The sequence below is a fragment of the Felis catus genome, chromosome A2 (genome assembly GCF_018350175.1).
Source record: "Felis catus isolate Fca126 chromosome A2, F.catus_Fca126_mat1.0, whole genome shotgun sequence".
Taxonomy (NCBI): domain Eukaryota; kingdom Metazoa; phylum Chordata; class Mammalia; order Carnivora; family Felidae; genus Felis; species Felis catus.
The window spans coordinates 60,351,559-60,378,809 of record NC_058369.1 but is presented as its reverse complement, the minus strand read 5'-3'; the positions used below and the strand labels follow the sequence as shown (position 1 = coordinate 60,378,809).

Genomic DNA, 27,251 nt, shown 5'->3' with positions numbered 1-27,251 from the left:
TACAGTGAAAGCTGACCAGGCATCTTCTATCAGGGTTGGGCAGTCCTGTTTGTGATGCCAGCTGCTGCAATCACCCTCTCCTTACTCTGTTGGTGAAGGAGGGGTTTCCACCCAAGCATATGGAGATGGCCAAACACATGACCCCAACACTGGACTGAGGAAATCACAGTTTATCAGTCACACAAACTCATACCCAGGGACACGCAGGGTTGCACTGGAAAGCAGAGTGAACCATGAGGGGCTGCAGGAGGCAGACTTTGTAGTAACAATAGCATAAAGTGCCCCAGTTCTCATTGGAAGGTATGATTGACTTGCTTGAATAATTCTGTGGGCCAGCAGGAACTAAAAACCCCCTACTCAGGGATAAGTGGGAACTGTGCCTGGTCCCCTTGGTAAGGACGGTTTCTTGACTAGGGGACCTTGTCAACTGGAGAAGAGGGGGAGGGGGAGTTGCAGGTAGACCCTGTGAGGCCCTCCTGGTTTTACCACATGTCAAGGCAGCAGATCATAATAATTTTAGGGCCTTACACCACTCAACCTACAGAAGGCTGATTGGGTTTCTTTTTTTCTTTGTTTCTAGGATTCTGTATATTCGTTTTTTCACTCATTAATGCAACACGTGTGTGTCAGCAGTGGGGGAGAGAGGACCAGCACTATGCTGGACCCTGTGGGGGATACAAGAGCCAGGCTCCACTCTCACGGCATCACAGTCAAGCAAGGAGGGTAGCAGATGCATTAGTCAATGTTAGCAGAAAGAGCTATGAGGCAAGAAGGCCAGCTGCATCTCAGCCTTGGAAAGGGAGGTCCCAGAATGCCTGAGTGACATGAAGGAGCTGCTTGGAGAAAGTGCTTGAAGACAGCCAGCCCTGAGTAGGCATGAGTGCTCTGGTTCTGTGCTTTCACCTGTGGGTGGGTTCTGCCAGCGACATCAGAAGCGGGAAATAAAGAAGAAGCCCTCCATTATTGAGAATGTAATCAGCTTGATCTCTGAGACCTTAACAGGATGAGGAAGAATTCAGGCTTTTTAAGATTGACATTTTGGCTCAGAACCAGCCCAGGCTCAAGATGGCCAGGAAAGGAATAGGAGGCCATTTAGAAGGTGTGCTTCTGGGAAGACACCCAGTTCCCACTGAAGAATCAGAAATGAAAGCCAGGAATGGTGATGTGCATTCCAAAGCTCTCTGCCCACCCTCTGCAGGCCTTCCTCATTGTCCTCCAAAGACACACTCCCAAAGAATCAAGGGGGTTGGAATAGATGAGTAGGTCATGCCGCAGGCCTCGGGATCCTGATTCTTTGGTCTGGGCTTGGGCTTGGGCTACACATTTCAGGAGCTCCCAGGTCATTCTGATGGCAGAGTAGACTGAAAACCACTGATGCAGTCCCACCTCTCATGTTTAGAGTTTAGAGGCCTGTACAGGGGCAGGGCCTTATTCAGGGTCATCTGGGAAACCACCTAATGCTTGACCCAGATTCCATCTGCTGCTCAGTGCAGCCCCAGAATCTAGTTCAAGGTCTTTGAGCTTTTCTCCTGTGCTAGCTATTTTTAAAATTACATTCCTGATCTTCTGGATTCTGACCCAGTAAACCATGTTGTCATATTTTGTTCTCAAGTTGCATGGGAAAGTAATCTTTCTCATGTAATGACATCTTTTATTTATTTTTGGTGACAGTTTATGTTTTGATGGTTATAAAAGCAAGTAATCACAATAGAATGTTAGAACATTATAAAAATAAAGGTCATTTTAAATTCTGCTTCTCAACGGTAGTCACTCTTAGCATCTTGATGACTATCCTTCTGAACTTCACTACTTGCATGTGTGTGTGTATATTATGTGTGTGTGCATTTATCTTAATTTCTCATTTGGTTTTTTAAACAGAAATTAGAAATATTTTTTAATAATTAAGAACTTACTTAATCAGAAATCTGTTTCTATATGGAATTATGTAAATTATTGTCTGTTTCCATATCTTCTGTACTGATGAGAATGGTTCAAGGCCCACTGTGTATGACTATAAATTGTATTAGGATGTTTGACCACATTCAAAACTAAATCACAGGAGTTGTTGAAGTCAGAAGAAAGCAATCGCTTGTTGGGGGTCCCTCCAGCTGAGTTCTGTGGGAGCCGTGTGGTCAGTGTCCAGAGAAACCAGCCCAGCCCAGAGTGGTTCTGTCTGAAACCAATTAACGTCTCAACTCTTTTCTCTGAAATATGCCATTTGTGTCTGCCTCCTCCTGGTTCAGACTCTTGTTTGAACACAAGAACCCAAGCCACAGATGCAGGCAGCATCAGACAGGAGAAGGGTGTGGAGCAGAGAACATGGAGGGTGGTGGAGGCAGTCTGCCCCCAGAGTTGGGAGCTGAGGGTCTTAGTCCTGCCTCTGATACTGACTTGGGGTGTGGTTTTGGGTAAACGCTCTCAGGGACTTTGTTTTCTCATTTGCAAAACTGGTGTACTTCCTGCTGGATATCCTAGAGATATTTTGAGTGTTTGGTGATTGGACATGAAATCAGTGTGAAAGGGCAGTGAGAGGCACAGATGGGTACACAAGGGAATGAGATCTTTCATTCATTTGTTCATTCCTTCATTTGCAGGTCGTTGGGTGCTGTGTATGGTTGGTTGATCCTCATTTCTTGCTCCCATTCCTTGGGTTTCCTTCAGAGCACTTACCACAGGTCATAATTACATTTCCATTTTTATGATTATCTGCCACACTGAAAAGCTCTAAGTATGTGCTGTTCAGCTAACAGATGTACCACAACACTTAGACCAAGAGTCTGGCAAACATAAGGCCCTCAGTACTAATCTGTGGAGTAAGTGAATGAATACTTTCCCCTGCTCTGAAAGATTGTGGCCATGAATCAACCAGACTCCACCTCAAGAGGAGTACACTTTGGGATGGGAGTGTTGATGTATGTGCATTTCATTATGTCATTAGGCATATGTGGACTTCCCTCAGAGGGGTTCAAAAAAGAGCTTTGGTAATTCTGGGTAAGATGTTAGGCTCTGGCAGGACACTGGAATGGCCTCAGAGATGAGAAGGCACCTCAATTGGCCATGAGGTTTGGCAAGAGTTTGGCCTGAGCAGCGAGTGGAACATGCAGAGGGAGTAGTGTGAACATAGGCACAGCCCATGTGAGGGTCCACAGGAAGCTCCTTTTAAGACATGCGGTGGATGATCGTGTACTAGGCAGAAAGAGGGCTCAAAAGGATGCTTTTTCCCCCCCCAAATTGTGAGAGACCTTGAATGTCTGGCCACAAAATCTGAACTCTCTCAGGTAATGAGTTGACAGCTATTGAGGATATTTGGGCAAGCAGGTCACTTGAAGACGTAATATAAGGTGTTAAAGAGCAGGTATTACTTTTGGTGGACAGAAGGGTTAGGAGGTAGTTAAGGGCTATGGTGAAGGTGGTGTCCATGAACTGGAGAGGAGGGGAAAGACATGGGGACAGGCAGATTTGATGTGGGGTTGAGTTGGTTGGGGAACGGGCAGTCAGAGTGCAGTTTGGGCTTCTGGCAGAACCATTTATTGAGGCAAGAGGCTTGGGGGAGGAGTTGGAAGGAACAAACGTGAAAGACTAATTGAGTTATACAGGGGCTACACAGAGCCTGAAAGCTCAGGGGAGGGGTCTGGACTAGAGAGAGGTTTGGAAATTGTTAGTTTCTCTGAGATGAGAAAAGTAAAGGGTGGGGATGAGGTTCCCCAGATGTCCCAATTATCTATTGCTATGCAACACACTGCATCCACATTTAGTGGCTTGTTTAAAGCTAGTCATTCAGTTTGATCATGAATCTGCAGTTCGAATAGGGCTCTGTGAGAATGGATGTCTGCTGTGTGCAGCATCTGCTGCGGTGGCTTGCCAAGCATCGTACCCAATCCAGGCTAGCTCACTCACATGACATGACAGTTGCTGCTGTCACCTGGATCCTCAGCTGGAACACTCATACGTGGCCTTTCTGTGTGACTACTTGAGCTTCCTCATAGCATGGTATCTGGGTTTCAAGTATGAGCATCTCAAGAGATGGGAAGCGGAGACTGTTTCTCAAGAACCAGACTGACACAGTGTCTCTTCCACTGTGTTTTACTGGTCCAGCAGTCACAGGTTGAAGGGAGGAGACAGAAACTCCAACTCCCAATGGGAGAATGTCCAAGAAGTTGAGAGCTCATTATGTCTGGCTCCAAGGAAGGGCTTAAAAATATCTATTGAATGAATGAGCAAATGAATTGTTTGAGGACAGATGTAGAGAGAGGAATATTTGGGGCATGAGGAAAATAGTTGTTGGAGAAGTTTGGCTGGAGCTGGGAGAGAGGTGGATAGGCCTAGGGAGGTCAGTAGGATCTAGATTGTGAACTCCAGGCTACGGGGATGGGACCTGAGTGTGGGATAGACTATCCAACAGAGGGGAACCAGGAGGTTGCCCAAGAGGGCCCTGGTTTAGGAACAGGAGCAGAAGTTGAGGCTCAGATCAGGATCCTGGTCCAGGAGAAGTCCCACAGGGTCAGTAGGTGAGTGTGCTTCTGACCTTCAGCCCTGGGCTTCTTCTGGCTGTGACCTTGATCCCTATTCCAGCCAACCCTCATGCCTGACATTCCATCCCTGCTACCTGTGGAATGCCCAGTGCACACCCAACAATAGACTTGCTGGCAGTCAAAGGTGATATCCAAGCCTACTCTCTGGAAGGGGGCAGTAAGCTGGGTATCAGGGCTGGTCTAACCTTTGTAATGGAGGAGAGTGGAGCCTCTTCAGAAGCATCTTTAAAAATTTTTTTTTATGTTTATTTTATGTTTGAGAGACTGAGCATAGGTGGGGGAGGGACAGAGAGAGAGGTAAACACCGAATCCAAAGCAGGCTCCAGGCTCCGAGCTGTCAGCACAGCCCAGTGCAGGTCCCGAACTCAGACTGCGAAATCATGACCTGAGCCGAAGTCAGACACTTAACCGACTGAGACACCCAGGTGCCCCTATGTTTATTTTTGAAAGAGAGGCAGAGCATGAGCAGGGAAGGGGAAGAGAGAGAGGAAGTCACAGAATCAGAAGCAAGCTCCAGGCTCTGAGCTGTCAACACAGAGCCCAACGCCGGGCCTGAATTCACAGACCTGAACTCACAGACCTGATCATGACCTGATCAGATCATGACCTGAGCCAAAGTCAGACACTGAACCGACTGAGCCACCCAGGTGCCCCTGGAAGTGTGTTTATTAGTTTTCTGGGCCCTTGAGAGTAAAGAGGGCTGCATTTCCTCTGTGAACATAGCTTCTTCATATGGTCAAGAGCCCTTGGATTCTGAAGTCAAGATGATCACAGGATGTGGCTTCTTTCTTGGGGACCTGCAGCCCTCTCAACCTTGAGGCATGAAACTCCTCAGGGGGGCTGTAAGAGTGGGTCCTTTAGGCTGAGATTTCTCCAGGCCTTTGTCTGCCAAGAGTAGAAGCAACTGGGGAGTGTGTGCAGAGGCGGGCAGGATTCTTTGTGGCCCTCACCAAGGTCAGGCCTCATGTGGTTCTGTCTCCCAGGGTCTAGCCCAAGCCAGTGTAGGCTGGAAAGCTGGATGCTATCAAGGTCACTGTGAGAGACTTAGCTGAGGGACGTCCTGGATGACAGAGCAGCTACTCTCTGAGGAGAACCTGATCTGTAGCGGGTGGAGAGACAGCAGGAGTTTGCCAAGGCCCCACATGAGGCTCTGAGTCACACTGGCCTTTGTTCCTTGCTTGCTCTGGCCCTTGGCTGAGGGGCATTCGGAGATCCTGCCAACGGCTCAGGGCACTGGAAGCGTTCCCTATGTGTACATCTTTGGAAGCATATCCTGGTGCAGGAGGAAGACAGAGGACACAAGTGGACGTCTTGCTCCTGTGAACATGGTTGGCAGCCTGATCATGGTGGTCACCCAGCTGAACCTGCAGTTTTGCTTCCAGGGCAAGAAGTTGCGAGGCTTCAGCTGTGAACTCACCCGGTCCCCCCATGGGGTCTTCCCTGAGGCCGTCTTCTCTATCATGTGCCAGATCATGGTGCCCATTCTGCTCTCAGGCTTGGGCATGTTGATAGCCGGCCTGGTGATGAACACTATCCAAGTGCGTACCGGGCATTTGGGGGCCTGGGAGGAGGGGGGTGGGAAACCAGGCTCCCTAGGCATCACAGATATGATAGGCCAAGGGACACCAGAGGCCCTGAGTCGGGGTGCAGCCCAGGATTCCCGGGCTCAGTGGTGCCAGCAGGAGGATCCTCCGGGGGGCCTCGGGTCTGAAATTCAAAGAAGCTTCTGACGACCCTCTCCAAGGTCAGCCCACACTAACCACGTTAGCTCAAACCATTTTCCTTCCAGATTCATCAGGCAGGGCCTGGAGGGGTTCAAATCCTCTGCCATTCACTTACTACTTGAGGGAATTCATTAGCTTTCCCCGTATCAGTCTCCCCATCTACAGATGGGGCTAATGAATGCACCGACCTCACTGGGTTGTGAGGGTGAGACACCCAGTGTGCTTCGTGTTGTGACTCCAAGGGTGATGGGCACCGTTCCCTCCAGTCCCCAGAATCTCTGTGGGGCTCTTCAGTGAGGGGAAAAGGCCCAGATCCTGGGCTGGGGTCCAGACGAGTGTGGGGATGTGGTGGTCTCTGTTGATTAGAAGCATTGTGGGGAGGCCCTTAAACGAGCACACACTCTGGCATTCACTTCTCCTGGTCTCTTTATGCCCTGGGGCTGGTTCACGTAATGCTGTTTGAATCATTGAGGGTTTACTCTGTCTACCTAAATATTTTTATAGAGTTAGTGTGTGATAGAAAAATTAGAAAATATGCACAAGTGAAGAAGGAAGGGTGCCCATAATCTCTGTCAACATCGTGGTGCGTGTCTATCAAGAATGTGTAAACATAAATATATGGGATCTTGCTATGTAATGTGCTTTTATTATATTTTTTTAAAAAGAGAGAGTGTGTGCATGTGTGTACCTGAGTGAGGGAGGGAGGGGCAGAGAGAGGGAGAGAGAATCCCAAGGAGGCTCTTTGCTGTGAGCACAGCGCCGAATGTGTGGCTCGATCCCATGACTCTGGATCATGACCTGAGCCAAAATCAAGAGTCAGATGCTCAACCGACTGAGCCACCCAGGTGCCGCTGTAATGTGCTTTTTAATCAGTGAAATTAAATTTAAATTTAGTTTTGCAGCCCATGGGGACATTGCAGCTAGTGCAGTGCCTTCCTCAGTTCCACAAAGCATCTCCTTCCTGATGACAGTTCAGCATTCTTTGTGCATCTGTGTGTGAGTTGAAGAGGGGTTATCAACACCCACCCTGTCCCCTGGTCTCTGGATGAGGCTCTTGATGGCTCTGCCTTCAGACTTAAGTGGATGGGACACTCGCCCCACCTGGGGCTAGGGCAGCCCTTTGTGTACTGGCCAACTTGCTTAGAAAGCACTCATTTGGGCTTGCATCCTAGATCCCCATCTCTCTCACCTCAGAGCTTCACCCCTTGGGCTGCTCTAATAGTCTCTCACCCCCTTCCTAAGACCCTTCTCCAGAGAAAGACTCTGCCCTGTGTCTCTGTTTTGACCTTCCATGGCCACTTCATGGAACATGGTTTTGAGCCCCTACACCACAGTGTATGTCCTTCAGTTGCTGCAGCCTGAGAGGTTATATATCAGTCAGTTGGGGGATCTCAGCAGAGTCTGGAAGATTGGATGGGATGTCAGGGGAAGAAGGGCTCAGGATTGTACCCGACCATCAGCAGGGGTGACACAGGAGGCCAGTCCAGGAGGAAGTGCCTCCAACTGGAGGGCCGTTTCCTGACCTTGTGTTAAGTCTCCATCTGGGAGTCTAGCATGAGGAAAAGGGGATGTCTTGGGAAGGAGGCCCAGAGCATACTTGGGCAACTTTGCAAATCCAGGCCTTGAGCCATCCAGCTTCGGGAGGCCCAGCATTTGGGAGGAACAGGTAACAGCCCTGGAAGACACAGCTCATTCTTTCCCTCCAGTTTGCAAATGTGCAGTGACTCCCAGGTCAAGGGCACTCAGGTTTTCGTGGCTCCTGCACGTGCACCACCACCTCCCTGGTCACCCCCGCTCAGTGGTGCAGGATGTGGCCTTGTCAACACTGTTCCAGGGGGAAATTCCATAACAGGAGGGTGGCCTGGCTCCCACTATACCCAGGCTGCCACATTCTGGGGCCTCATAGCCCCCATGAGCCTGAAGCAGGGATAACCTCCTGGCAGGAGCACCTCGTGGCTATCTCTGGCATAGTGGGCTGGCCCCAAGAGTACTGGTTAGGTGCTAAATTTACCTATTGTTAATGGGGTTTGGGGTCAGTCTATAGTTGGGGTCAGCCTATAGTTGGGTCCAGGGATTGGGGCCCAGTAAGGGGCCAGAGAGTATCAGTTCAGTTTTTTTTTCAAAAATTATTTTTCAGATACACAAGTAAGGTATATATAAATGTTTCTCTCCCTTTCTCTTTTTTTAATGTTTATTTTTGAGTGTGGCTGTTGGGGGGGCTAGGCACAGAGAGAGAAGGCGAAAGAGGACCCCAAGCAGGCTCCAAGCTGGTATCAGCGAGCCCAATGCAGGGCTTGAAGTCGTGACCCATGAGATCATGGCCTGAGCCAAAGTTGGATGCTGAACCAACCGAGCCACCCAGGAGCCCATGTTTCTCTTTTTTATAAAATAAGTATTTCAGCCCTCAATCTCATCCCTGGAGGAAGCTTCTATTATCATGTCTTGTGTATCCTTTCAGGCCTTCTTGGGGGTTTATGTAGGCCCGTGGGCACCAGAGACAGTGACAGCGGTTGTAATTGTTAGAGTGTATGTAGTCTTTCTTCACTGAATTAGAGATGAATCAGACAGGTGTCTGCTTTTGAGCAGCTGGTAGCTGAGCACAGAGTAGGATAGATGAATTCATTCATTCATCTGGTTCCTCATTTATGCATTCAGCATATTTTGTTGAATTTTGTGTTAGCTGCTCTCAGGCCCCAGGAGTGCAATGGTGAGCAGAAACAGACCTGTCTCTGCCTCCCTGGCTTTTGTAGCTTAGGGGGTGAGGCAGGTGCTTCATCCCACGAGCCAGTGTTAAGGGAGTGGAGCAGTGAGCAGACATTTGCCTGTGAAGAAAGAGGGAACAGTTCATTTTTCCCAGAGGAGTCAAAGAATCTGCAGTTAGTAGGACAGTCGGAGTTGGACCTTAAAGGATAATATAATAGTTTCTGGGATGATGTGAGAGAGAGCAGACAGTCCAAGCAAAGGGATCAATGTGTGCAGAGATACAGACAAATGAGTGGGCATTTGCAAGGAGTGAGGAACAGCAATTGGCCATGGTCATGGGGTGGGGTGCTGGACAGCCTGTGAGAAGGGCTGTCTGCTCTGCTCAAGTTGTATGCTGAGTGCAGAGGGGTTGTTGATTTTTGTCCTCATTATTTGTTTTAAAATAAATGTGTATTTTATTGAAGTATATCATGGATGTGTTGAAAATTGTACGTGTTATGTGTAGAGTTTGAATGACCATCTCAGGATAAATGCACCTGTGTAATCCCCATCCAGGTCAAGAGCATTTTCAGCCCCCAGCGGGCTCCTCCATCCTCTGCCCCACCTAAACCAGTCTTCTGCCTTCTAATACTGTGCATTAGTTTTGGATGTTTTTGAAGCATGATACTACCAGAGACATTCCTGTCTATTTCTTGTATGTTTTGAGGGGACAGATCTATTGGGTGTATGCCCAGGATCAGAACTGGTCAAGGGGCTGAGTGACAGGGTCATAACTGTAACAGAACTGAACTGTGGCAGCAGGGTGAAGGCCACAGGGAAGAGCTGGGAAGCTGTGGCTGTGATTCAGAGCCCCGCGAGTGCAAGAACCATTACTAACTCTGACTGATTTTGATCTCCCCAGTGCCCCTCATAAGATTTCTTTGAAGCATTTCCAGAGAGGGCAGTTGTGGCGGACATTAAGACAGTTACCATGACTTGGATGCCAGGCTGTCAGGGAACACGGGGGGTTACTTAAGTCCCTGCTGGAAGACCAAGAAGGATGCCTGGAGCCACAGTGGGCAGGGCAAAGGGTCTGTGCAAGGAAGGTCAAGTCTGGAATCCTGATTTTGAAGGGCCCATGGGATGTCAGGATTCAGTCAGCAGTTGGGTAGGCAGGTGCAGTGCTCAGAAGACAGATCTGAGCCAGAGATGTCGAGCATCACCAGCACAGAGCACAATATCTTCGTCAGAAAACCCTAACTCCAAGTGACTAGAGTCATTTAGGATTCCTATAAAGAAGGCTACAGATCAGACTGCTCTAGTACTTGTTAGTTCCCTGGATTAACAGTGTCAGCGAGGATCCAGGGTCCTACTGCTTTTCTGCTTTAGTCTTCCCTGTTAGTTGACTTTGTCCCATAATCGACCCCTGGTGGTTATGTGGTGCCTGATGTGTCTAGATGTGACTTCTCAAGTCTCTGTGGCCATCATTGTGTCCCAGCCCACACCCACATGACTGATGCAAAGGTTCTCCTCCTGCCCTTCACCCCCTTAGGGCCGCTTGTTAATGTAGGGAGGATGGAGATGGCTGTGGGTGAGGTCATGTAGGGTGTGCAGTAGAAGGTGACTCAAGCCTTGGGAGGGAGAGGAAATGGCAGGGAAGGAGAATGAAGATGAAGCATGAAGGACTCAGGATTAATAGGTTAGGAGATCTACAGCCTTTGGTCTCCTGACCTCTGGGAGCCACCGTTGGCAGAAAGCAGACTTGGAATGGATGGGTCAGGAACCATGAGTGCCGCAGAGCAGTAAGTGGTTTGATGCCAGCCTAACCTTACCCTTGGCTCGGTTCTGTCTGTTCTGTAACAGGGAGTTTCTCAACTGTGGAGTTAGAGGACAGACCTCTTGAAAACGATGGACTGTTTTCTTGAGCATCAGTTCCATAAGGCTATTACGTAACCCAAGGATGGTCCAGAGTTGAAAAGCCTGTGTCCATTTGGAAGAATCAAGAATTATTGTTAGACCTTGGTAAAATTTCTAGCTTTGCAGCCTGCCTATCTGGAGAAAGGAAATAAAATTCTTTAAATTAAATAATATTAAGAAAAAGAGGTCAGGAGGAGGAAGAGGAGCCCTCAATGGAGGCCAACATGGAATAAGCAGAGGTCAGTTTCGGACTGGGGGTATGTGGTTGTGAGTTCACAGGAGTGACCATGGAGTCAGAGGAGTGCCTGTCACACAATTGGAGCTTAACACCAGCTGGGACTGGGGGTGGGGGAGGTCCATAGCTCAGAGAGCCAAGGAGTGAAGAATGGAGGTTAGAAGAGCCCAAGGAAAGGGCATTGTTATGGGGTGGGGAGGGACAGCAGCTAGCATAGCATCTGAGAGGGTGAGAACAAGACTCACTAAGTTCAGTGGTGCTGAGGAAGACAAGGGGAAGCTTCTGTGATGGGATGCAGAGAGAGGGGATTTATTTTTACACTTGAGTTGGTGGGGACTTGGTCTTGTGTGTCAGCAAAAATGAAGGTGCTTGAGAGCAGGCCGAGGTGGGGGGCCAGAGGAGGCTTGGGGTAGAGGATGCCGGCCTCAAGGGAGGCTGGAGCCCACGGAGGGGTGCCTGTGCCAGGAACTGGGCTAGGGACTTCCGTCTCCATGCATGCTGTGGCACACTGGTGAGATAGCTGCACAGGGGCCAAATGCTTCTGGAAGCCTGGGAGCCACAGGAGGCCGCTGACAGACAGTGGGAGCACCTTCTTGCCTGGTGACATGGTTTTCTTCTGAACTTTCAGAGAAGGGTAGACTCATAACTCCATCAGATCTGGGATTGGATTCTGAATTTCCCAGCTTTGCCAATGCGGTAAAAAGAAAGAGGGAACCGGCAGCCATGAGTGCTCTTCCTCTCTCTGAGGACATGAAGGACGCCTGACCCTTTCACTCCAGACCCTGTAAGATGTTTTGTTGGGCTGCTTTAGAGGACTCTCCTGGGCTCTACCCCCCTTCTCCTTCCCCCCACCATATCTTCAGTCTCAGGCAACAGGGCCCAGACCCCAGGGCTCCTATCTCCTAGCTAACACAGTAGGAGTGTTGTTTTAGGTCTAGAATTCTAAAACCAGGAGGAGCTCTTAGCGTAGGGATCACAGAAATCTATAGGGTACTGAGAGGTAAATTAAGTCAATAGAATCGGATGAGGTATTGAAAATTGATGGGGGTAGGGTGGGAATAAGCAATCTAATTGCATATAAACTGGTGGGAATAATTTTCACCTCACAAAGAAGTTATTTTTGAGAGAGAGAGAGAGAGAGAGAGAGAGAGAGAACACAAGTGGGGCAGGGACAGAGAGAGAGGGAGACACAGAATCCAAAGCAGGGTCCAGTGTCGCAACCGGCGTGACAATCACCGAGGTCAGGGTCCTGAGGGTAGGGGAATGCAAGAAAAAAGAGAGAAGAGAAAGTTTGGGAACAGGAGGGTCCCCTGGGCTGATGGCCCAAGTGATGGCTTTATTGTTGCTGTACACAATCTTTTATATCCAGACTCTTATGGGTCAGGCCATTCTAAGAATAAACAGGTTTCACATAATCACTGCCAACCAAAACATTTAGTTCTGTGTTTCTTGTGCATTTTTAGACAGGTCACAAGACCTTGTTGATAAGATTGCTAGCAAAACACAATTCCCACGTTTGTTTCTATCTGACTCGGGGTAGAAAAAGGGAGGTAGCATTACTGCCAACACCTGCAGACCACAGGCTTCAGGAATTAACTTTCTCAGCCTTGACAAGGCTTTCGTATGCCCTTGAAAGTGGGGGAATGGGAGGGGGAACCACCGGGTTGGCTTGAGTCAACAGGGAACGTTGCTCGACCCGGTCTCAGCCTGGCGCTGGGGCCCGGCCCCCCACAGTCCAGGCTCTGAGCTGTCAGCACAGAGCCCGACGTGGGGCTCAAACTCATGAACTGTGAGATCATGACCTGAGTCGAAGTCAGACGCTCAACTGACTGAAAGACCCAGGTGCCCCCCTTTCATACTTTTTTTTAATCTTTTACCTTTGATAGAGACCTGGATAGAGCTGCATTCTGTCTGTTTTGACAAATCCAGTGTCCCCACATGATACTCTGGGTCACTGGGAAATCTATGTCACTCCTTTGTCCCAGATGTTCTCACCAGCTCTCCCATTCATGAGAAATCTCCCAGCTTTGAAACTGGTGACTCGTTCCTGTTGCTACAGACACATGGGCCACCCTGGGTATGTCGTGTTTGCAGGCTGGACCCCGCCAGTCAGGCTCGGACACAGTCTGGCCTCCAGTTTTCCTAGCTGCTAAAGTAACTTGCCACAACTTCTCTCAAGAAATTTCGAAGATGTGCCAATATGTGTGTTTGGATTGATCTTACTCTTTCCCCACCAGCATTGGCCTGTGTTTGTGGAGGTTAAAGACCTATTGACGTTGGTGCCACCCCTGGTGGGCCTGAAGGGGAACCTGGAAGTGACGCTGGCGTCACGACTCTCCACTGCTGTAAGTAGATATTTGAGCATCTGGGCTACCTGCCTCCCAGGGACGGACACATGGGCACCTCCCAGTTTCTCCTCATAGCCTTGTTAGACAGGTGGGTTTGCCTCTCTGAAAAGACAGGTGTTAAGAGGTTTTGTTCTGTCATGATGCTCCACCTGGTCGCTCCTCACAGCCTGCTATCCTGTTGTTCCACAGTGCAACTGGACTTCTGGCGAGGGCCAGGCTCAGCCCCGTGTGCCCTTGGTTTCTCCTGTAACCTGCTGTGTCCCGGAGCCTGGCTCCACACATTCACACAGAAGCTGTAATGAGCAATGCAGCCTTACTGAAGGGTTTTAGAGATGAAACAGGATTTTCGTCACCACATCATCCATATCTGTTAGAGGATTTTCTTTTCTATGATGGCTCTGAAATGCCCCGTCAGCAGAGGGGTCTTCTCAGGACTCCCTAACTCACTCTGTCCCTCAGGCTGTCACTCATTCTACCCCTCCTAGCTATCCTGGGAATTGCAGTTCTTTTCCTTCTATTATGCGGAATGCTCTTTCCCCTTCTGTGAAACCCATTTCACATTCAGGATGTGAACAAGGCTGATGGCAAGAGTAGGTATGTTGTAGTCAGGAAACTGAAACAAGAGTGATGTAATTGGAATAGTGAGGGAAAGAGGTGGGGCCTGCCTGGAGAGTGGGTGAAGGGTGGCTAGCCGGACAGTGGCCCCCAAAGAGCCACATCCTAATCCGTGGGACCTGTGCATAGTTCCTTATGTTGACAGGGTCTTTGCTGGTGGGATGAAGTGAAGGACCTTGACACAGGAGATGATCCTGGATTATCCACATGGGCCCAGTGTCATCACAAGGCTCTCTAGTAAGGGGGGGACAGGGATGTTTCAGAAGCAAAGGCCATGTGAGGGAAGTCAAGTCAGAGAAGATGCTATGCCACTGGGTTTGAAGTTGGAGGAATAGCCAGGAAATGTGGCTTTACCTGCTGGAGAAGATGAAGAAACAGATCCCTCCCTCAAGCTTTCTGAGGGAGTAAGACCATGTGGACACCTTGATTTTTGCCCCATAAGATGCATTTCAGACTCCTGGCCTCCAGAAGGTAGGAAGTACAGAAGTGCATTTCTGTGTACACACTAGAAATAATCATTTACAAAATACAGTTGGAAAAGAGGTATCTTTCAAACCATTGATTTTATTTTTTAATTTTATTTATTTATTTATTTACAATAGAATGTGCTTTTAATAACACTACAAACCAGAGGAAATAAACAAGGCTGCATAGGTGATCTCATTTACACATTTCACAAAGCAATCATGTACAATAATGAATACCCTTACTCAAGAACGTCCATATTAATACAGAAAAAGAATTACCAGAGGTTACATAATATTTGTTTTCAAAACAGACAAGATGGCTTTCACTGGACTTCACTGTACCCCAGAGAGATACCCAAGATTCATGTTAGAATTTCAACACAAAGAAGAATTTGCAGGAAAAAAAAAGATACTTACACAGACTCAGGAAGAAGAAACATGTTTTGAAAAGTTACTCTAGGTTGTAATAAGATTTTAAGAGTGATTTCAGCTGGAGTTGCCTCTTTAGTGAACAAACAGGGGCTCTGAGGCTCACTGTGTGATGGCACAGGAGGAGGAAAGAAGCTGGACACAGTAACAGAGATGAGAACCCAAGCACTCTGGCACCAACAAGTTCTATTACATATGCAGAAGGCACTGCTTAGAGAAACTAGGGTTTCCAAAACCAGACATATTTTGGAGTGGCTAGCAGCGAAGATGGTTGGACAGGTGGCTGTTTAATGAATTTTGAAGACAACAGAATTCACAGTGGGAAGCTTACAATAGAGCTGGCCTTCTATAGGAAATCTTTCAGGAACCCTTGTGTTCTCATTAAACATGTAGGAAAGACCAAGCCAACAGATCTGCAATTCACATGCAAGACAAAGCAAGTGTGATCTGGGCTAAATACACAGAAAGGAATCAGAGCCTTCTCAAGAAGGCAAGAGGAACATTTTTGTGCACCTGCTTCTTTTACTGTGCTGACTTAGGGCATGCCACAAGAGTTGAAAATAGTGATGGATGCAAAGCCAATTAACCTGGTCTGTCAGTTATAGGTAACTGCATAATATTAAAACATAATGATGAAGAATTATAGTTGAGGTTGCTAAAGGCTAAGGAAATTCTCCACTTCTTAACTTACAATAAGAGCATTTACAGTAAATTCAAACATACAACTTACAGCTGGTTTGTTGGCTTTCCAATTCATTGCCCCAGTTTGTAAACAAGCTCTAATCACTTTGGTAGCCATCTGCACTCAGGGACACAAAGTATTCTGCAAATCACTAAAGTCCTATTTAAAATCTTCCTCCTTCCACCTAAATTTCCAGTGTGCTAAGTAATCTGCAGGACAGAAGGCAGAGAGGAATGAAGTGTGAGTCTGAATGTAATCCTGCAAGGCAGAGCTACCAAGCCTGCCTCCACCTAGACCAAAATAAGAGCACAGAAATATGAGGGAAAACATTTCCTGAAGCTCAATTCCAAAAGGTTAAGTTGCTCAAAACTCCCAGTTTGAGAGAGGAGCATGGTTTTAGCCTCAGGTCTCCCTTTCTGATCTATAAACATCACGAGGCCCCTCAGGAGTCACTGAAACAACATAGCATAGAAGCATCTATCAGAAGACTTAATGCTTTGTGGTGCACTTAGTTCACAGGATAATAGGAGCAGATGGAATTTCTTTAAAATACATACATAAAAGCTTACTAAGTTCTCCTAAAGATTAAACACAAAATGTCCATGGCTAACCATCACTCTCCTGCCAGAACAGAGCCAGAAATGTTGAGTATGCAAGTACTAATTACAATGATTTTAAGATTAGTCAGAAACAGTACCAGGTGACATCCCAAAGTGTACAAGCCAGTTAAACACATATAAAATTGGTACCAATCCAGTTAGAAATACAAAATGAAAATTATGGATGTTGCCTCAAATATCTGGGATTCCACAAATTTACAATCAGCCTGTGTAACAAAGTAGACTCTAGTTTTAAGAAAACATTACCGTTCAATATCTATTTCAAAAATGATCTCAAGTTCCAATGATGTCAAAAGTCATTTATCTGGAAATTAGAATCATTTAAATGTTTGTACAAATTTGCAAATAACAAACCAAAAAATTAGAAAAGACCTGTACAAGGCTGGCCTTTAATCTGTTTTTCCCAAATGTGTTTGACAAGTTCATTAATTCAGCAGAATGATAATGGGCTATTGGTTCTCATGTAAATTGGGTGGCCTTGTGAACAGGCCCAAAGCTGTTCCATGGAGGCACAGGATGGAGAGCTTGGTTCTCTGTGGTTCATCTGGTCAGCAGAACACAGGTGGTACAAACAAAAGTTTAACTTATCAAAGACATGAGACCATCACAGTATTACAAAACTTTCCTTTGACCTAATGGATATTTAAAACAACAATGACAACAACAACAACAAAACACACACAGTTCTGTAGCTACTGCTTATGTAGAAAACTTGAAAGCACACCAGTATCTGCATGTCTTTTCTGCAGTTATATGGTGTAATGAGTTTGGCACTTCATTGTAATGAAATTTCCAATGACACAGTCCTTACCTACAGTGGCACATAACCTGCAAACATCAGGCAAACATCCTGTACAGGAAAAGTGTCTTTGCTGCCAAGTCTGACGAAAGGAAAAAAAAATTGCTTTTTTTCCCCTTTTTTTTTTTAATCAAGAAAAGGAAAATGAGGGGTGAAGGACATCTTTGGACTGCTTCTCTCCATTCCTGTTGTCAGACAATCTGAAGTCCTTTAAACTGTAGCCTGTTCACTAACTCACTCTTAGCCTGATACCCAGCTATGTGTCATTGTCTTAACGCTGTGTGGGAAGCTTTGGTTGGGCAACACATTGTCAGCATCAAAATCTAACATATCACTGTCCATGAGGTTGTTCCAAATGATGGACTCCATGTGAATCAACATGCCATCCAAGTCACTTGGGAGCCTACCCTGGTTGAGAAGGCCCATCCTGCCATGGTCATTGCAGCTGCTCACTGAGGAGTAGGCCCCCAGGGCTTTCATCTGCATGGTGTGCGACAGCAACACTTGTAAAGCTGTCTTCACTGGGGGCAGTTCATTCCTGAGGTGTGGAGCATGGTGCTGACCACATGGGGCAAGGCACCCCCATTAACTGCAGATGTTGGCTGGGTATGTCCGGGGTGGGTGTGGGAGCTGGGGTTCATCATTTTGTTATGAGATGCCTGACTACCATAGGTTGACATGACCAAATTGGGGCCCATTAACATATTCTGACCAAGGACCTGGCTGTTGGGTTGGATGATCCCAGGATCAACTACTGTCATAATGTCATGATGGGGAGGAGAGTAAGTAAGCAACTCCTTCAAGAGTCCCGGTGCACAGTTACAATGAATCATACCTCCATAGCTCAATTTGTTGTCCTGAAGTGTTTACATAGGCATGTGGGGCAAAGGACTCCTGCTGGACTGGCCGTGTGTATATTTTTGGGAGTTGGGGCTGGGTGAATTCAGACTGGTGTTTGGTAGTACATATGGGTAGCATGGTGTCTGCTGCATGCTGGTGCCAGGCGAAGACTGAGTTGAAACAGTTAATGGCATTGGTGATGAGACAAGGTTGAGATTATCCAAAAGGTTTTCCATATTTTCAGGATTACTTATCTCAGACAGACTGGATGGAGCAGAAGCCATCTTTGCAGCAGATAGTGGGTACACCATAGAATGCACATCCCCATCTCTAAGATCATTCTGTTCGGTCATAATGGGATAAAGTCTCCCACTAATAGTACTAGCATTTGAGCTAGTTGGAGGGTGAAATGCATGCCACTTATCAAAGCCATCACTGCTGTGAGAGCCAGGGCTCACATGCCATTTATAAAACTGAGATCCTGGGCTGTCCCAGGCACTCTCCTGACCAGACTGTAGAGACACTTTTTCTCTTAACAGCTCAGCCCCGGCTCTTAGCAAATTTACTGTTGTCCAGGGATGCAGCTCTTCTCTAGGGGGATTTTCCACTCCTACCTCCCTCTGGATTGAGCATCCACCAAGAACTTTTTCCGGTTCCTTAATTCTGCCCACGAATGGACTTGCTGTGTAGGGCCAGATTAAAGCAAATTGAATTCTTCCAGCCCGCCGAGCTGTTGCTGTCACTCTTACCCTTGAAGTATGGCACATACTTGACCATCTCCTCTTAGATCTGCGACAGCATGAGCTGCTTCCACCCTGAGCTCTTGATGGACTTGGTGATGAGATGGGCATAGGACAGGTTGCCTGATGCATTCCTGAGGGATGAGCTCCTCTTTTGTGGCGACCCTGTGAGGGGCCCGGTGGCGGCTGGAGGCATGGGCAGGTGCCAAGACAGCGGACTTGTGCAAGCAGCCAGCCTCTGGGCCCTGCAAGTCCCTGCACCAAACCCTGGTGGTGGCCCCAGCTGGACCCAGGCCTGAGCTGGAAGTTCCTGCTCTTGTCCAACAGGCTCAGGTTGCTCAGGAAGCTTGTGTTGACAGCAGCCGCTGAGGGCAGGCAGGGCTGGAGTGGCAGAGCTGGGCTGGCCTAATGCCGGCCTAGGCGGTGGCCAGGTACACAGGCGTGGCAGGGCCACCGGCTCCTAGTCCTGGTGGATCTCCAGAACCCAGGGCGGGGTGCTTCAGCCATGGTGAGCCCACCCCTCCCCCAGCCGCGGGAGAGCCAACCAGGAGGGGGCACTAAGAGCTGGTCCGAGATTTGGAGGGGCGACATTGGTGCCTTGAGCCCACGAATACAGGAGGAAGGTGCGACGGAGTGGAAGCACGAGCCCCAAAGTTGACTTCTGACTTCACGGATCCATCAAGCTCTAGGCTCTTTCAGGTTCGCTGCTCAGGCTGGCCGGCAGGCCAGAGTCCCCAGGTCAGGACAGGGTCTGTGGACTGAAGACAGACTGACGGTCGCTCGCTCTGCTGGGGGCCAGACCGCAGCACTGCTGTCTGTTGAATATGGCGGTGGCCGCTGCAGCAACTCTATGTTTACATTTTTTTAATGTTTATTTGTTCTTGAAGGAAAGAGAGACAGAGCCTGAGTGGGGGAGGGGCAGGAAGGGAGGGAGACACAGAATCCAAAGCAGGCTCCAGGTCAGCACAGAGCCCCATGCGGGGCTCGAACTCAGGAGCTGTGAGATTATGACCTGAGCTGAAGCTGAATATTTAAGTGACTGAGGCACTCAGGTGCCCCAACATGGTCCTTTTTAAATAATTTTTAATTGTGATAAATGCACATAAAAGAAGACTTACAAATTAACCATTTCTGAGTGTCTAGTTCAGTATATTATTAAGTATATTCACATTAAGTATAGTCACGTTTTTTTTAAGGAAATCATATAAATTATTTAACCAAAAATCTAATTTCCTTTGACAAACATAAATTGTTTATTAAACAACCATTAATCAAGAGTACTATTATACTAATTAAGAGAGAATGGCATAATATTGAGCAGAGTTCTTTGAGAACAGGTCCTGATTGGAAATATATGGTAAAATTTTTTTAACTTTATTTTTTATTTTTTTAAAATTGACATCCAAATTAGTTAGCATATAGTGAAGCAATGATTTCAGGAGTAGATTCCTTAATGCCCCTTACCCATTTAGCCCATCCCCCCTCCCACAACCCCTCAATCAACCCTCAGTTTGTTCTCCATATTTATGAGTCTCTTCTGTTTTGTCCCCCTCCCTGTTTTTTATTATTTTTGTTTCCCTTCCCTTATGTTCATCTGTTTTGTCACTTGAAGTCCTCATATGAGTGAAGTCATATGATTTTTGTCTTTCTCTAATTTCACTTAGCATAATACCTTCCAGTTCCATCCACGTAGTTGCAAATGACAAGATTTCATTCTTTCTGGTTTCTGAATAATACTCCATTGTGTATATATATACCACATCTTCTTTATCCATTCATCCATCGATGGACATTTTGGGCTCTTTCCATACTTTAGTTTTTGGTAATAGTGCTGCTATAAACATGGGCGTGCATGTGTCCCTTTGAAACAGCACACCTATATCCCTTGGATAAATGCCTAGTAGTGCAATTGCTGGGTCGTAGGATAGTTCTATTTTTAGTTTTTTGAGGAACCTCCATACTATTTTCCAGAGTGGCTGCACCAGCTTGCATTGCCACCAACAATGCAAAAGAGATCCTCTTTCTCCGCATCCTTGCCAACACCTGTTGTTGCCTGAGTTGTTAATGTTAGCTATTCTGACAGGTGTCAGGTGGTATCTCGTGGTTTTGGTTTGGATTTCCCTGATGATGAGTGATGTGGAGCATTTTTTCATGTGTCAGTTGGCCCTCTGGAGGTCTTCCTTGGAGAAGTGTCTATTCATGTCTTTTGCCCATTTCTTCACTGGATTATTTGTTTTTTGGGTGTTGAGTTTGATAAGTTCTTTGTAGATTTTGGATACTAACCCTTTATCTGATATGTCATTTGCAAATATCATCTCCCATTCTGTCGGTTGCCTTTTAGTTTTGCTGATTGTTTCCTTCGCTGTGCAGAAGCTTTTTATTTTGGTGAGGTCCCAGTAGTTCATTTTTGCTTTTGTTTCCCTTGCCTCTGGAGACATGTTGAGTAAGAAGTTGCTGCAGGCAAGATGAAAGAGATTTTTGCCTGCTTTCTCCTCGAGGATTTTGATGGCTTCCTGTCTTACATTGAGGTCTTTCATCCATTTTCAGTTTATTTTTGTGTACGGTGTAAGAAAGTGGTCCAGGTTCATTCTTCTGCATGTCGCTGTCCATCTTTCTGAGCAGTACTTGCTGAAGAGACTGTCTTTATTCCATTGGATATTCTTTCCTGCTTTGTCAAAGATTAGTTGGCCATATGTTTGTGGGTCCATTTCTGGGTTCTCTATTCTGTTCCATTGATCTGAGTGTCTGTTCTTGTGCCAGTACCATACTTTCTTGATAAGTACAGCTTTGTAATACACTTGAAGCCGGGGATTTTGATGCTTCCAGCTTTGGTTTCCTTTTGCAAGATTGCTTTGGCTATTTGGGGTCATTTCTGGCTTCATACAAACTTTAGGAATTTTTGTTCTAGCTCTGTGAAGAATGCTGGTGTTATTTTGATAGGCATTGGATTGAATATGTAGATTGCTTTGTGTGGTATTGACATTTTTTTTTACATTTATTTATTTTTGAGAGACAGAGTGAGACAAAGTGAAAGCAGGGGAGGAGCAGAGAGAGAGGGAGACAGAGGATCAGAAGCAGGCTCCAGGCTCTGAGCTGTCAGCACAGAGCCTGACGCGGGGCTCGAGCCCACAGACTGTGAGATCATGACCTGAGCTGAAGTCAGACATTCAACCGACTGAGCCACCCAGGTGCCCTGGTATTGACATTTTAACAATATTTGTTGTTCCAAACTATGAGCGTGGAATCTTTTTTTTTTTTTTTGTATTTTCCTCAATTTCTTTCATAACCTTTCTAAAGTTTACAGTGTATAGGTTTTTCACTTCTTTGGTTAGGTTTATACTTTGGTATTTTATAGTTTTTGGTACAAGTGTAAATGGAATCAATTCCTTGATTCCTCTTTCTGTTGTTTCATTATTGGCATATAGGAATGCAACTGATTTCTGTGGTTTGATTTTATATCCTGCAACTTTGCTGAATTCATGGATCAGTTTTAGCAGTTTTTTGGTGGAATCTTTTGTGTCTTCCATATAGAGTATCATGTCATCTGTGAAGATTGAAAGTTTGCATCCTCCTTGCTGATTTGGTGTCTGTTATTCCTTTGTGTTGTCTGATTGCTGAGGCTAATACATCTAACACTATGTTGAATAGCAGTGGCAGGAGTGGACATCCCTGAGGTGTTCCTGACTCTAGGGGGAACAGTCTCAGTTTTTCTTCATCTAGGATGATATTAGCAGTGGGTTTTTTTGTATATGGCTTTTATGATCTTGAGGTATGATCCCTCTGTCCCTTCTTTCTTGAGGGTTTTCATCAAGAAAGAATGATGTATTTTGCCAAATGCTTTCTCTGTATCTATCGAGAGGATCATGTGGTTCTTTTCCTTTCTTTTATTAATTTGATGTATCACATTGATTGAGTTTCAGATATTGAACCAGCCCTGCATCCCCGGTATAAATCCCACTTGGTTGTGGTGAATAATTGTTTTAATGTATTTTTGGACCCAGTTGGCTAGTATCTTGTTGAGAATTTTTGCATCCATGTTCATGAGGGATATGGTCTATACTTCTCCTTTTTAGTGAGGTGTTTTTCTGGTTTTGGAATTAAAAAAATACCATTTGATTTTGATGGAAGCAGTAGTAATGTACCTCTTTCATTTCTGATTTTGAGTCCTCTCTTTTTTCTAATCAATGCAGTTACAGTTTTGTGAATTTTATTGATCTTTTCAAAGAACCAACTCATGGTTTCATTAATCTTCTCGTTTGTTTTTCCATTCTGTGTCTGTGATCTAGTCATTATTATTTTCTCGCTCCTACTAGCTTTGCAGTTAGTTTGTTCTTCTCTTTCACATTAAAAAAATTTTTTTAATCTTTATTTATTTTTGAAAGAGAGATAGAGTGAGATCAGGGGAGGAACAGAGAGAGAGGGAGACACAGAATCTGAAGCAGACTCCAGGCTCCAAGCTGTCAGCACAAAGCCCGATGTGAGGCTCGAACTCACAAACCATGAGATCATGATGTGAGCTGAAGTCGGCTGCTTAGCCACCTGAGCCACCCAGGCGCCCCTTCTCTTTCACATTTATTAAGTTGTCATTTTTGGTGGTTGACTGAGATTATTATTTTTTTTAATTTAAGACTGTTTACAGCTAGAAATATCCAGCTTAGTACTGTGTTAAGTGTATCTCTTAAGTTTTGGTATGTTGTGTTTCCATTTTAATTATCTGGATATATTTCCTATTTCTGTTGTGATTTCTTATTTGATCCATTGGTTGTGAAGAGTAATTTTTTTTGATCTTCATGTATTTGCTGATTTTCCAGTTGTCATGCTATTGATTTCTAGTTTCATTCTAATGTGACTGGAAAAGATATTTTATATGATTTCAGTGTTTAAAAATTTATTGAAACCTGTTTTGTGGGGTAACATATGGTTCATCTAGGAGAATGTTTCAAGGCTACTTAAGAAAAATCTGCGTTCTATTTTTGGGTGGGGTGTTCTATCTATGCCTGTTTGGTCCAGTCATTCCATATTGTTAGTCATATACTCTATTTCCTTACTTGTCTTCTGCCTGGTTGTTCTGTCCATTATTGAAAGTCTTCAACTATCATAGTAGAGCTGTCCATTTCTCCTTTCATGTCTGTCAGTGTTTGCATTTGTTTAAGAGCTCTGATATTTGGTGCATTTATAATTGTTATATCTTCTTGATGATTTGACCCCTTTACCATCAAATAATATCCTTGTTTGTTTCTTACAACAGTTTTAAATGGAAAGTCTATTTTGTCTGCTAATAATATAGCAACTCCTGCTCTCTGGGTTGCTCTTTGCATGAGATATTTCCATCCTTTCATTTTCAACCTAGGCATCTCCCAAATCTGAAGGGAGTGTTTTGTAGAAAGCATGTATTTGGACCCATTTTTTTTTCTTAATTCTGCCAGTCTATGTCTTCTGATTGGGGAGTTTAACCTATTTATAATGAAGTAATTACAGATAGGTAACGACTTATTATTGCCATTTTTAAAATTGGTTTTCTGTATGTCTTACAGCTTTATTTTTGTCCCTTATTTCTTTCCTTAATGTCTTTCTGTATGACTAGGTGATTTTTTATAGCAATACATTTTGATTCTCTTGTCGTTTTGTTTTTTTGTTTGTTTGTATTCTATAGTTATTTTCTTTGTGATTACCATAGTGATGACATATAGCATCCTAAAATTACAACAATGTATTTTAAACTGATAATAGTTAAGTTCAATCACATAAAAAAGTCTACTCCTTTATACCTCTGCCCTCTTCTACCCCTTGATTTTATGTTACTGATGTCACAAAATATCTATTTTTATTAGAGTATCCATTAGCATAGTTTCATTATTTTTATGCTTTTGCTTTTTAAATTATATAAAAGAATAAAAAATGGAGTTACAAAGCACAATTAAAATAATACAGGTTTTTATATTTATCCAAATATTTACCTGTACTGGATAACTTTATATTTCCATACAGCTTTGAGTTCCTGTCTTGAGTGTCCTTTCATTTTAACTTGAAGGGCTCATTTTAGCATGTCTAAAGTCCTGGCATTTTAACTTGAAAGACTTCTTCTAGGGCAGGTCTAGTGGTATTGAACTCTCCCTCAGCTTTTATTCATTTAGGAATGCTCTCGTTTCTCTCTCTCTCTCTCTCTCTCTCTCTCTCTCTCTCTGTTGTTGTTTTTTTGTTTGTTTTGTTTTTTGTGGGTTTTTTTTTTGCAGTACAGTTCTGCTGTATATAGAACTTTTGGTGAATTTTATTTTTTCTTCCAGCAAAAAATATATTTAAATATATTATCCCACTACCTTCTGACCTGCATGGTTTCCCCTGAGAAATCTGATATCTTACTGAAGATCCTGTATTTGTAAGGAGTCTTTTCTCTTGTATCTTTCAAGATTATCTCTTTGACTCTGACTTTCAGTGGTTTGGTTATAATGTTTCTTGGTGTGGGCCTCTTTGAGTTTGTCCTCCTTGGGTTTGTTGACCTTTTTGCATTTGGATATGCATGGATTTCCTCAAATTTGGGGAAATTTGGCCATTATTTATTCAAATAAGCTCTCTGCCCCTTTTTGTCTCTCTTCCCTTTCTGGGAAACACATGAGATGGATGGATGGGTGGATGGATGGATGGATGGATGGATCTGATTGATGGTGCCCTATAAGTCCTGTAGGCTCTCTGTTCACTTTCCTTCATTTTTTTTTTTGTTGTTGTTTCTGAGACTTGATAATTTCAAATGACATTATCTTCAAATTCACTGATTCATTCTTCTTCCTGTTTGAGTCTGCTATTGAACCCCTCTAGTGAATTTTTCAATTCAGTGATTATATTTTCCAGCTGCATATTTTTCTTGGTTCCTTTGTAAAAGTTTCTCTTTGTAGATATTCTCATTTTGTTCTCATCATTTCCCTAGATCTCTATCCATGTCCTCCTTTAGTTCTTTGAACATATGTAAGACAGTTATTTTAAAGTCCTTATTAGGGGCGCCTGGGTGGCGCAGTCGGTTAAGCGTCTGACTTCAGCCAGGTCACGATCTCGCGGTCCGTGAGTTCGAGCCCCGCATCAGGCTCTGGGCTGATGGCTCGGAGCCTGGAGCCTGCTTCCGATTCTGTGTCTCCCTCTCTCTCTGACCCTCCCCCGTTCATGCTCTGTCTCTCTCTGTCGCAAAAATAAATAAATGTTAAAAAAAAAAATAAAGTCTTTATTAAATAAGAGAGTGAGAAAAGTGGGGCTCACCCAAAGTGGGATTTGTGCTCACCCAAAGAGAGCTCAAGCTCATCTACCATGAGATCATGACCTGAGCTGAAGTCAGATGCCTATCCAACTGAGCTACCCAGGCACTCCCTGCCTTCTCATCTTTTGTCGAAAAATTGGCATTTGAGAAAATAGCTACCTCTCCCAGTCTTTGCAGACTTGCTCATGAAAGGGAGGACCTTCACTAATCAGTCTGGTGTGAAGGCTTAAAGTCTTTTCAGGCTTTTTGTGGGCATGTGTCTTCCCTGGGCCTGTATATGTACTTTTTTTTCCATTCCAATTCACCACACATGGCTGCTATTAAATGTTTTAATTACCTTGGGTGCTTGGGTGGCTCAGTCGGGTGAGCATCCAACTTTGGCTCAGGTCATGATCTCATGGTTAGTGAGTATGAGCCCTGTGTCAGTCTCTGTGCTGACAGGTCAGAGCCTGGAGCTGGCTTTGCATTCTGTGTCTCCCTCTCTGTCCCTATCCAGCTTGTTCTCTCTCTCCCTCTCAAAGTAAATAAACATTGAAAATTTTCTTTAAAAACCTTTTAATTACCCTAAAAAACTCAACATTGCTTCTCCTTGGGGACTTACATGCTTTATTGTACTTTTCCGTCTATAGTCTTTGCCCCAGGCATGCATGGGCCTGCAATTCCCTGCAGCTGTACTGTATCCAGCACCCCGGATACAGGGTTTCAGCAGCCTGGAAACTGATATCCAAACTATGCCACCTTTTTCTTTGATCTCCAAGTCCGGCAAAATGGAAACTACACCCTCAGGTATCCTCCAGGAGGGCCAGGATGTTGCAAACTGGTCCACTGTTTTCCTTCTATCCTGAGGAAGGCACCATGCACTGCACTACTCTGTACCAAGGAGGAAGTGGTGCAAGGATAAGCAAAGACACTGTTGGATTTTCTACTGTTCTAAGTGTGGGTTTTTCTTGGTGAGTGGTCACTTGATTTTGCAAATCCTTGGCTGGTTTCTAGAGCTCTCACAAAGCTGTTTTGGTCAGTCTCTTGTTTTACTTGGTATTTGCATGGGGGGAATGAGGCCTGGAGCTTCCTAGCCTTCCATCTTGCTGATATCATTCTCCCTCACTTTTCTTTTAAATTTGTTTTTTTTGTTTTACTTTAGTGTGTCTTCTAGTAATCAGATAGGATTTGTTGGAAGTGAACTTTGTGGACATTTGCAGTATGACAATATTTTATCTTCACAATTGGATGCCAACCTGGAAGGGTAGAGAATGCATGGTTCACAATTATTTTCCGTCAGTACTGAGGCATATTTTCAGGGTCTTCTTGTGGTCAGTGTGGCTGATGGAAGCCTCATAACTTTTAAAAATAAAATTTTATTTTTAAGTAATGTCTATAC

The 27,251-nt window shown here is 45.2% G+C and overlaps 2 protein-coding genes and 1 pseudogene across 11 annotated transcripts in view; 1 reads left to right on the top strand and 2 right to left on the bottom strand.

Moving 5' to 3' along the window:
- LOC101081454 (solute carrier family 41 member 3) overlaps positions 1–27,251 on the bottom strand; it is an 837,990-nt gene that overhangs the window by 522,842 nt on the left and 287,897 nt on the right. The gene's annotated exons all lie outside the window — the stretch shown is intronic.
- Positions 1–27,251, top strand: part of LOC123383807 (solute carrier family 41 member 3-like) — a 134,645-nt gene that overhangs the window by 24,615 nt on the left and 82,779 nt on the right. For 4 of the 10 annotated variants that reach the window (XM_045052068.1, XR_006594037.1, XR_006594036.1 and 1 more), the window contains exon 3: positions 13,328–13,435. The exons of 4 other annotated variants lie outside the window; for them this stretch is intronic. In XM_045052068.1, coding sequence (XP_044908003.1) covers positions 13,328–13,435 — 108 coding nt within the window. Of the gene's footprint in view, positions 1–8,528; positions 11,095–11,718; positions 11,875–13,327; positions 13,436–27,251 lie in introns of those variants that run through there. 2 more of the 10 variants (XR_006594033.1, XR_006594032.1) reach the window with 2 other exon arrangements.
- On the bottom strand, positions 16,935–19,095 carry LOC123383805 (annotated as a pseudogene).